The following is a 12,299-nucleotide window of genomic DNA, read 5'->3' on the forward strand; positions in this document are numbered from 1 at the left end:
CATTTTTTTTTTTTTTTGCGATGTTCCCAAACGGAGAAACCTAAGATGCACATAAAGTTCTGCCATTCCCGATTACACCCGAACAATTCACCTTCGGCCAACCTCGGGTTTATTTATTAATATTTCTGTGTTTATTTTAATGTAGCTATACTAACCTAACTAACCATCCAAATGGTTTTAAAGTGTTTTAATGTAGCTAACCTATCCGACCACTTTTAATATTTCAATTCATTTTTCCTGCGCAAAAATAAATAAATCCCGAGGTTGGCCGAAGGTGAATATTCGGGTGTAATCGGGAATGGCAGAACTTTATGTGGATCTTAGGACTCTCACGTGAACGAATACATCATGTAAAAAGAAACTTACGTGAGTTTATTCTGTTCATCCTTTTTCCCGGTTTGTTAGGTCAGGTCAGCTACATTATAAATACTTTAAAACTAAACAACCAATAAAATTAATTTTATTATTTTTAATGTCTGTTCAGTTTCAAAGTATTTATAATGTAGCTGACCTGACCTAATCTACCTTTGTCCCATTTTGTTAGGTCAGGTCAGTTACATTATAAATACTTAAAACTATACAACATGTAAAATAAATTGATATAATTTTTAATTTTGGTTTATTTTGAAGTATTTATAATGTAACTAACCTTACCTAATGGAAAATTTCTGTTATTTAGACATTCACGCGCACACGGCAAAATATAAAATGGCGACGGTCAAATTAATACACACGTCTGGTATAGCAAAATAAGAACGGCCATATCTCCAAAAGTATTTGGAATTTTTTATCTCCGCAGGCGGTTCTGAAAAGAGGACGTAAGATAGCATATAATGAAAGTTATTTCATATTTGTAAGATTTTTTTTGGCGCTAATCCGTACAATACATATTTACCGTAATACTTTTTAATGAAATAAATGCGCTATACAAAACTTTTACCTATAATTTTAATGAGCTTATTATTGTTCTTGTATTTGTATTGCTGTTGTGCACTTACCCGGTGGAAATCATTCCACCATACTTTTCCCTTAACCTCCTCCTGAATTGTACTACATTTCTAACCAACCTATACTCGTAACGTAAGGTGTAGTCGAGATCCCAATACCGTAATATTGATGACTTCACCAACATGGCTGTGCTTACATTACTAAACCAACATTCTTATGGTACAAGCACGAGAGGATGGAGGTTTTAGTGGGGAACATTCACATGCTTGTTCTTTGCAAAATAAGTTTCTTAATGTATTTATCTTTCGGGAGTTATGTTATATACTGCAGGTTTACCTATCTTAGTCTAGAACATAAAACAGAACTGGTTAAACACAGGGTGATATATTATCAGCGAGTTAAAGCAAAATGGATAGCGCAAAAGTGATGACTATTATTTAATCAATGATTAAATTATTGATTATCTGTATAGATATACAAAAAATCAGCTTAATCCAAAGCATGCAAAGTCAATAGTTGGAGAATGAGATAACACGTATCTATCAGAAAAGAAAATATTGAGAACCTAGAAAGTCCCAAGGCAAGATGTGACGATAGTGTGTTTAAAATTCAATGCATCATCAATTGACAAAGTTCAAAACTAAACTGTTATTAGTGCTTTTAGTTCGTTAGCCTCCGCGAGCTCCACTAAGCGGACTCTCCAAGTAGAAGGATAGGAAGTTACCAAAACTTACTATATGACCGTGTGGCGGACAAAGAGAAATTACTCGCACTAATTTTTTTATGTCTATGACCTGTGATTTTCTGTTACAAAAATGAATTTAATCATGGCGATCAGTCAAACAATATAGATGTTGATGTGCTGCAGTGCTATCTAGTGAACAGTTACAGAAAAAGTTGTTTTGCATAAAAACCTTCTCCTTTAAAAAAAAACACTTCGATATGACAACTTTCATGATGATCGGTTAAACTGTATCAGAGTTTATCAATCTCATACATACCAACATGACCAACATGCATTTTTATATTAATAGATTACAATACTTTGCATTGACGTGGCTCCCGCCATTTTTTAATTTCCTGTGTGGGTCTGTGTGTGTATGATTTGGAGAACTGTAGTTGATCGTGAGAATGGTCGATTACTTTAGGTAAGCTACATTAAAAATACTTCAAATCAATGTTGACATTTGGTTAGGTTGGATAGCTACAGCTTAAATTGGTAATTCCCAGGAAACCATTATAATGAAATTGTTTATAGTTATTTTTAATGTAGCTATACTAACCCTGACTTATTTTCCAATGATTATCTAAGAAGGTGTTTAGATACTTCAAGTATTGTACTAGTAATTGACCATTTTAATGAATGGTTATGTATGTTAAAAATAGTGTAATATTGTGAAAATGGTTGGTAATGTTAGTTCATTTACATTAAAAATGCTTTATAATAGTGTGGACCATTTACTAGGTTAACAGTATTTAAAATACTTTAAATTTGTTTAAATGATTGGTTTGGTTATCTGCATTAGATATAAGTATGTACTTTTAAATTGTGTGAACTGTTGGTTAGCTTCATTAAAAGTACTATTAAATACTAAAAATCTATACGTAATTCCTAGCCAGTTAATCAAATGATTGTACATTTTTTTTTTTAATGTAGCTAAACTAACTATAACCTAACCAACCATTCTCATAGGTAATAGTGTTTGTAATATGTAACCTAATCACAACATATAAAAGTGGTAAATTACTTGTATCACAATGCCCTCTTAGAGAATGATTGTGTAACATGTGATGTCAGTTATTTTCCAGATGCCACGAATTCACTGTTGGTGAGACAGTGAGGTTGAAAAACAGAAAGAAAATAAAACGGTGGTGGTGTGTGTTTGTTTGCTTGTGCACCAGCTAGCCATGGGCGACAGCGAGGACGAGTACGACCGCAAGAGGCGTGACAAGTTCAGGGGCGAGCGCACCGAGTCGTACCCGCGGGGGGACAGCCGTCGCGGCGGCGGCACGGACGAGCGCAGGAGAGACGACTGGATCGACAGGTGCGTGTTGATCGGGGGACAGAAGCGCTGGCGCTCGGGGGGGGGGGGGGGGGCTGGGCTGGCGGACCTCGTGAGCGCGTCACTCCCCACTCCACCACGTTTGGACGTAGTTATGCAAAAAGGAACCAGCCCACAATTTATGTTATATTTTATTTGAAAATAAATTAAAATAGTACAAGGTTGATCGTACCGTCGTTGCTATTATTACATCAGTATTTATACTAGAAAATTAAAATTATACCCACATTATGTTATCAATACGAGAATTACAATTTATAATTAACTTTAACTCAGAATAGGTTTCATGTGGGTTGGTTCCTTTTTTTTGCATAACTACGTCCGTTTATCAATGTAACCAGACACCAGCGTTCCACCACAGCCGATAAATGCTAAAAATTAATTTTAAAAAACCTACAGAAAAAATGCCAAATTCAGCTGATGTCAAGCAGATAGACCCAATGATGGACCTAAACGGGTAAAGAGGATAATACGATGACAACAGCACAGACAAACACATTTAAACTTAAATATCAGACAGCACATAAATTAAGTGGGAGGAATTCAGTCATGAATAAATAAGAACAGCACAGACGAACACGGAATTCTTGTGCTGTCTGATATTTAAGATTGAGTGTGTGTTCTTCTCTGCTGTCGTCGTTGTATTATCCATAATACCAGTTTAGGTTCATCGATGGTTGTTGTGGTATCAGTTAATTAAGGCTTGTTTTCTATGAGTTTTTTTTTTCCATTTTTATTTCTTACTTTGCATTTATGAATTTTTTCCATAACAAAACAGTGCAAAACTGCAACGGCATGCCCAAAAAATTGTATTAAACCAAAATTCCCCATTGCATGAATCATTTAAAGAATGAATAGTGGAATGGTTCTTCAACAAGGGCCATGGCCAATTCCTTTCCCCAGTATTCCTGGTTTGTATTATCTGTTACCACCTATAATGTCCTTGCTGTCAACACGACACTAAGCCCAAATGAGATTTTAAAATCTGGCAATTATTATTGAAAACTTTGCGCTCGACGTATTATCTTTGCCGTAGGGAGTCTTGGGGCAGTCGTAATCGCCAGCGCACAGACTACCGAGACTACCGAGGGGGTGGGGGCAGAGAGCGGTACAGCCCTGCCCACTCGCAAGACATGGTGCAGCCGATGAAACGAATGAAAACAGAGTGGTAAGTACTGGGGCAAATTGCTCTGCTGTTCATCACTTAAACTGTGTGATCTAGTGGAAGAATTGGGACCAGGTGAGATGAAAATGTAATACGAGGTTGCAATAATGTGCACTGTTAGGGTTGTGATGGGTCACCATGTTGTAAATACTGCTGTTTGATTTGTATATCATTTGTCTACATTTGAATGCAGTTACGTTATCAGGTACCAACTTAAAAAAAAAAACTTTCTTGGTCTAAAGTCATCTTCACAAAGCCTTGGGAATAAAATTTTACTCCTACATCACATATGTGTTATTCATTTGTTTTCCACATTTATTTCTTTTCAAAGTAATAGATAAGTATTAATGATTATTTTTAACCAAATTCCAAAATTTTAGAAATGTTAGTTGAATCCTGATTGTGTAACGTCAATCATTCGTAGGTATATCATTTATTTTATGGTTGCATTGTGTGTTGCTTTTGTTTTCAGAGGTCAGTCGAATAAGTCGTATTGGGCTGCATGTAAAAAAAACTTTTGGGTCATTCTATGGCAAATAAATTTTTTTTAAAAATCTAAATGTCTTGATTTCCAGGATTTTTGGGACTCACGTTTTTTCTTATGAAGTACATAAAAAATATTTATCATTAAAATTTTTTAAGTGAATAGTTTTTAAATAAAAAAAGTTAAAAAAAACTGTAACCTGACTACGAAAAAAATCTCTAAAAGGTTAAAAACAAGGTAGATGCTGTTTGATATCATCTTATTGAGTAAAACAAGTCATTTGATATGTTCGATATTCCTATTCATTTAATTCTATTTAAATCCTCTTGACACTTCCACATTAATAACATTATTTATTATTCAATTCAAATGCTATAGTCTTGCGTCTCTGTACAGAGAATCACCCATATCTTTGTAATAGTAGGGTGCAAGTCAGGGCAGATATTTTTTACTTAAATTATAGCTATTATTTTATTTTATTTTTTTTAAATATCCCATTCTTATCTTCTAGTGAAATTTTGGTAGACAGAGTCACAAAATCTGCATTATTAATTTATTTTTTTCAGATAAACAAAATTTAATGTTTTGAGTTGTAATTTAAAATTTTTATAAATTTTTGGAAATTTATTTCTTTTCCTAAGTCACCCAAGTGGAATATCAAATTTTAGCTATTTACAAGAGCCCATTTTGAGCTTTCTAGGTATAATGGTTAAAAAAAAAAGTAATTTTAGTTAACCAATGTTAAATAAAAAAAGGAGTATTTTCTCATATTAAATAATTTTTAAAAACAATTATTCATTAAAAATAATTAGATGATACATATTTTTAATGTTTTTAGTAGGAACAGTGTAAGTACCAAAAATACTGTAAATCTAAGACATCAAAGTCATATCATTGATTGAGTTGACATGGAATGACCTTTTTAAAAAAAAAAAAAAAAAAAATATATATATATATATATATATATATATATATATATATATATATATATATATATATATATATATATTGGGGGCTTGCGCTGGGGAACTGGAGTGAACTTTGCTTGGCTATAGGAATATGCACTGCTTTATCTGTAGGTTTTTTTTTTTTTTTACTTATTTCATACCTATCCCATAGGTAGACCAGATTACATGGTGAATAGTGACAAAACCGAAATACCTCTGAAATGGAAGTCGGTACAGAGCACAACACCAAAATGCAAGGCAAAATACAAAATGCCACAAAATTCACCACAATTGTCTAATATCATCTAGAAAAATGTGACATTAAATTCATAAATTGGTAAAAGTTCCATATCACTTACCTAAGTTTATCCCTTAATCCTGATGGTATGATCTGGTGTTATTGATCCTGTGGTATGTGATGCTTGTTGTTTTAATTTAGTTGGTTGAAAGATCCTGGACATATAAAAACTTGTGATGTAACAATTAATTATGAACGTAAGTAAAATACGAAAGAAAATTTGTGTTTTGGTTTTGTCCGGAACTTTTCAACGTACTAAATTAAAGCAGCAAGCATCATTTACCACAGGATCAAGGGATACTTTATCATGCCATCAGAATTAAGGGATGAACTTGAACAAGTTATACATAACAATTAGCCATAGATCTGGAGTTAAGTCTTTTATTTGAAAACCTAAATATTAGTTATGTACCTATTATGCACTTAAATTTATTGTTTCTATGTTAGGTATTTTAAGTACAATGGAAAAGTAAAAAACATTTTTATTAAAAACACTTAAAATGTAAGTAAATGCAGTCAACGTCCAATACCATTGAGATGTGTTTAAACAAGACCTACAGTCACATCACAAGGAAATCTATAAGCATATGAATTGAACTATGTATCAGTATTGCATATTGTTTTATTTTTTATTTTTGTGCCAGTGAAAAGTCTTTAATACTGCATTTTATGGTCTGCACTGTCTGTAATCTGGTATTAATATAGTCACCCAAGTTAAGAATTTTTTTTGTGTGTATTTCGGATGTTGATCTCGACTGCCAAGTGGCATTACTGCGCTGTCAGCGTTTTTAGTTCGCTCAGAGTTCATCGTTAACTGTCGGTTTTCATTTCAGTCGTATTTCCTGTTTTATAGCGGGTTACATTTCACGTTTCACAAGTACATTTCTCTAATGAAATTTTTGAAGAAGAGATCTGAATCTCTGATATCAGAGACCTCATTCAAACAGTAACTCTCATCTGAACCATTTTTTTTTTTTGTAGAGAGCAGCTTATTACAACTTTTAAATGCCATTGGTAGGTATTCCTGTTCAAACTATTGTGGCCAACCCCCCTTATACCGGGGTAGTCGCACACGTCCGCACTCCCCACGCCAGTCCCGCGTACGCGTCACCACTGACATACTGATAATGAGAGTGTAAAGAAATTAAGCTTAACAGATGCGCATCGACTGGTTTAACATTTGGCAAGTGCGCAAAAAAATATATTAGCATACTAAATTTACCGACAGTCCTGGAAAATCTATCGTGATAGGTATAATAATGAATTACCAAACCAAAGATGCTCAAACTTAAATCCAGTAAAAAGGCAAAGGGACTTAAAAGGTAAATTCTAGGTATCATTTAAATTGTTATAATTATGTTCACAGTGTAACAACATTGGTTTACAGACCCTCTTGCAGTATAATTAATTCTAATCCAATGTCCCAAAAAAGTCTATTACGGATGAGGGGGGGAGAACCGAAATTATGACTTTCTTTAGTCTATATAATCCAACCACTAAATCCCGTCGCCGCACACTGTTTTCAATACACATCTTCTGTAAATCGTACCAGCCGGGAAAATAAAGTACTAAAATCCAGTTCTCACACTTACTTGGTACTGAAGCATACCTCTGAAGCCGTTGACTCCAGGGGTCGGGCGTAAACCCCACTCACTATTTGCGCTTCTAGCAGCGCAATGCTTCTGTGGCCCGTGCACTAGCCACACACCATCGCGCGCTCGTGTACCACCACGTTTTTCGCTTCGCCAAACGTGCCATGACATTACCGTCATATTGCCGTTAATTCTTGCTCACGTAATGTAACACAACTTGCCCATGGCTGGGACGCGATTCCTCTATTTCACGAGCAGTTCCGCGGCCGGCGGTCAGAAACACGCTCTCTCCTCACGAAACAGCTGGCAGCCGCCTCCCACTCGTCACGTCAGCTGACGTCACCCCCCTCCTCTGCTACCACCCCTCACTCCGCTAGATCGTTCTCGTTACTTCTCGTACGTCCCACTACAGAGTAAGAGTACTTAACGTAAAATAAACCAAGTATACAATTAAAAGGTTACAATAAATAAATCTTAAAATACATCATTAAATAATATAAGGACATAAATAGTGCTATAAAAATTAAATCATCTTAGAATAAACTTTACGCAAAATAAAAATAATAATAATATCCAAGACAATTGAGGCCGCCACAAGTGGCCTCACTATATTGACATTTAATAATCCTGCGAAATCAGTACTGCAAGGTCGTGGTTTCTAACGTGCCGTATTAAAGACCTTTGCAATAATAAGACAGCTACTAAAAGGAAACTTGAAATTTATGTCAGAACCTAAATCCTGAAGTAAATTTAAACACACGTAGGTAATAAAATATTTTTCCGAACTGATAAATGTTTTGTGTAGTGTTTTATTTCTAATTTAATCTTTTATTGCTCTGATAAATAATATGTTACAGCCTCCACAATTTGAACAGATTTGTATATTTGTGAAAAATACAAACATAGTATGTACAGTATTATTAAAAATAAAAAAAAAATAAAAAAATTTTCTTTACTAAATTGGTTAAAACATTTAAGCCATAAAAACCTGAATCTACCGATAGATTTTGTCTACATTGGCATACAGTAGTATTCAAGACATTATGTCAATGTGACTTTTCGGTTATGTATTTATTTGGTAGCTTGTTCTTGGAGGAGTGAGAAGTTACAAGTTAGGATTTTCTAGACACAAAAGAAAGCAAATATACTCTTTTATTCTGACTTGCCCCTTCAGCACACTGCTGTGTGGTGTTCAGTAAGTTGCTGTCACATTATGACTGTTACCTCAGTTCCTAGGAGGGGAAACAGTCATTAATAAGAGTAGACTCGAGGTCTTTGACTTCTCGAATGCATGAAATTTTCGCAGCCAGCAACTGTTCCTGTAAAGTCGTTTATTCTTAAAGGGCCCGCGTATCTGGGCGTACATATGATGTGCAGAACTTCAGGAAAAAAAAAAAAAAACACAATTTTTTGAGTGTAGAAAGTGACAAAAAAAAGTGTCTCTTAGAATTGAGTCGATTGGGAATATCATTCAATTTTGTTGTTTTTCCGTGGTTGCTGACCATGCAACTATTCCAATGTTTATTAGCTACATGCAAATGGTTTGGACAGAAGTTTTGTTTTAGTATTTGCCTGGCATTGCATTATCATGATAAAAATTAATAAAACAAAAATTTACCGCAGCCCGAAGACTTGGTGTGAATAGCTTTGGTTTGTTTGGTTGACTTGCTGTGTGTGACGATGAAGAACTGGACCCCTGTTGTGTTTTCGTGAAGTGACGGCAGGTTGCTCTGGCCCTGAGCGGGGAGGGGGCGACTGAAATGCTGCCCCTTGGAAGGGCAGCCCTTCAGGATTTTTCTGGCAATGGTTTGTTTGTACAGCGACTGGAAGGGCAGCCCATCCAATTTCTGAAAACATGTTTCTCTAAGTGTTTAAATAATCCTGAAAACTTGCCCCTTGGAAGGGCAGACCATCAGGATTTTTCTGACAGTAGTGTTTTTGAAAGGTTGTCTGAATTGTTGCCCCTTGGATGGGCAGCCCTTCAGGATTTTTCTGGCAGTGGTTAGTTTAGGTTTGGTTAGGTTAGGTTAGGTTAGGTCACTTTACAAACTAACCACTGAATTAAAAAGACGAAAGCTCAGTCGTTTATTCTGATAAAACGGTATGTATTTAAAAATTACACGCTCTTCACTACATTTTTTATAATCACATGTTGCTTAAATGTTTAGTCTTTATGTACATCAAGATGTGCTTTTATTGTCCTGGTAAACCAACCAATTAATGAATTTGAGAAAAGCAAGATTAAGTAATGAAAACTATAGTACGTGTCACGTTATCCTGAAGGGCTGCCCATCCAAGGTGCAACAATTCAGACAACCTTTCAAAAACACTACTGTCAGAAAAATCCTGATGGGCTGCCCATCCAAGGGGTAAGTTTTCAGGATTATTTAAACTCTTAAAGGAGCGTGTTTTCAGAAATTGGATGGGCTGCCCTTCCAGTTGCTGTACAAACAAACCATTGCCAGAAAAATCCTGAAGGGCTGCCTTTCCAAGGGGCAACAATTTAGCTCCCCCGCGGGGAGCTCTCGTCGCAGGCGGGGCAGGCCGGCCGCTAAGCCGCGGGTGCGGGCGTGTGTGTGTGTTGGTTGAAGGGAGGACAGACGGAGCGGAGGGTACGGCCATGACGGCGGTGGTTACGGGGGAGGCTACCGCAGCTGGGGGCAGGACAGCTACCCTCCGCAGCACAACTACGGCGGTCACATGAACAACCAGAGGTCGGTGGCATCGCTCGGTGGCTTGCTCGTGCGGTCCAAGTAGAAATGTGCTTAACCCCCCTCGTTTGATGGTACCGCAGCAGTTTATTCCTGTAGTGTGTATTGTCGGTATTTGTGGGTTAGTTCCATCATTTGTTCTCCACGTAGTATAGATTTTTTTTTTTAGTTCGCAGTATTTCCTTATTCTATTCTCCCTCTATCCAACACACTGTTATTTTATCATGGTAGGAAAATCACCGTGACTGACTGTAAAAACAAAACATGTTTACTGTAAACAGGAATCTGTAAAATATATTAACAGAGGAACCATGTTTGTGAGTTCAACATGCAATGTCATCTTTAAGTAAAACAACAAAATGTTAAATTGAAATCAATTTTAGCGGTTTATGCCACATGGTAATTGGTAGTTTTGATTGTCTGGTGTCACATATGAAAAAGGTTGGTATTCTTAAACTCGTTTTTACATTTCAAACTTAATTTCAGGTATATATGTGTATGTTGCGGGTTGTATTTCTAAAAAAATGAATCCAAGTTGAGTTATCAACTTCAGAAATTGAAGTTGAGCCATCCATTTCAAAACAATTCTTTGTGGAAAAAAATATTTTGTAAGCACAGATTTTTGCGTATTGCAGTTGCTCTCTAACTTTGTTTATCAAAACCTCACAACCTTTTGTCTGGATTCCTAGCTGTTCTGTACACAGTTAACAGTCAACTTCAACTCTGCACTCGCATGAGTACATAGTGTAGTAACAGCGCCTACTGAAAGTAAACAGACAACATTCTAAATTGGCAGAGCAGATAATGCATGCATGCAACCGATAGCCTGAAATGCCTGTTCAAAAACAGTTTGGGCTTCTCAGTATGTGCAACAGACTGCCATGAATTGATTGTAAAAAGAAAACAGAATTGCAAGGGAGGGTAAACATTGTGCTGGATTTATTAGATGGTTTAGTTTTACTTTCATGTCCATTTGAAAATAAATAATGGTTGACAATTACGCAAGAGCGACGTATGTGTGATAGTATAGTAATAATATTTTTATTCGTGAAGCCTCAATTCTTAGTGTTATCATTCGGTATGTTGCATGCATGAATATTTATGGTTGCTTGCACTTTAAGATGTCTGTTTTTTTATTGGAACCTAAAAAATTTACTGTTGGTCTTTACTTGAACAGATCTGAGTGGTGTTGGGTATTTCCTAGCAGTTAGCTAATAGTTTTTGGTTGTAGGATGCTTGAATCTGTTCACTTCTTGCTTTTTATTGCCTTAACATTTTAGGAAATATGGTGTTTGGTATGGTATCTTAGTTGTTTCTTCTTGTTTGGTTTAAAATGCGTTTTTGGAAAACTATTGTGTTTGTTTAGTTTATTTGTTTTGCTGTGTTTTTGTCTCGTTTCAACTGTTGTGCTGAATTTTTTGGGTTCGGTTTTTTTTGTCTGGTCATCATTTGTGGGGGTTTTTTCGTTCTGTTGGCCCATTTTTTTTTTGTTTTTCTTTGTTTGTTGACCATATTCCTGTTGTGGAGTATTGTGTGGCGTTAAATCCTGACAACAGCAATTTTTTGCTTAATTTGTGTTTTTTTTGTAATTTTCTTCTACAGACATACATGTGCTAAGCAATGGCGTATGTCCAAAAGCCTACATCAAATCATGCACTCCCATTGCACAAATATTTCAAGGATTTTATTGTTTATAAGCTTAATTTTTGCTGGTTACACCTATGTAGTTCATTCAATTGAGGTAAAGTAAAAAAAAAGATAAGGAAATTCTTTACTTAATACTAGGGGTGTGCGGGATCCCGACGCTTCGGGAAAAAGTCGGGAAAATAGGCTTCCCGAAATGCCGGGCGGGAATTTTATTACTCCCGAATTTTTCGGGAAATTGTTTAAAAATTTACAAATGTTTACTAATCATGTGAAAATGTTTTCTATCAATTCAAACTGTTTTTACAACAATATTTTTTTATGGATTCGTACTTTTTTTAAGGGTTTCCGTACTATTTAAACGCAAAACATCTTTTAAATGTATGCCGATCGTAGCGACAGCTGTGGTGTGCAGTGAATTATGATAATCGTTTACACATATCTAAT

The 12,299-nt window shown here is 35.6% G+C and overlaps 1 protein-coding gene across 5 annotated transcripts in view; it reads left to right on the forward strand.

The window, feature by feature from the left end:
- LOC134539142 (serrate RNA effector molecule homolog) overlaps positions 1-12,299 on the forward strand; it is a 55,454-nt gene that overhangs the window by 787 nt on the left and 42,368 nt on the right. For 2 of the 5 annotated variants that reach the window (XM_063380893.1, XM_063380895.1), the window contains exons 2-4: positions 2,851-2,993; positions 4,048-4,179; positions 10,089-10,211. In XM_063380893.1, the coding sequence (XP_063236963.1) occupies positions 2,857-2,993; positions 4,048-4,179; positions 10,089-10,211 (392 nt within the window). In that variant the 5' untranslated portion in view covers positions 2,851-2,856. The remainder of the gene's footprint in view (positions 1-2,850; positions 2,994-4,047; positions 4,180-10,088; positions 10,212-12,299) is intronic. The other 3 variants (XM_063380894.1, XM_063380896.1, XM_063380897.1) reach the window with 2 other exon arrangements.

Source organism: Bacillus rossius, chromosome 14, assembly GCF_032445375.1.
Source record: "Bacillus rossius redtenbacheri isolate Brsri chromosome 14, Brsri_v3, whole genome shotgun sequence".
NCBI lineage: Eukaryota > Metazoa > Arthropoda > Insecta > Phasmatodea > Bacillidae > Bacillus > Bacillus rossius.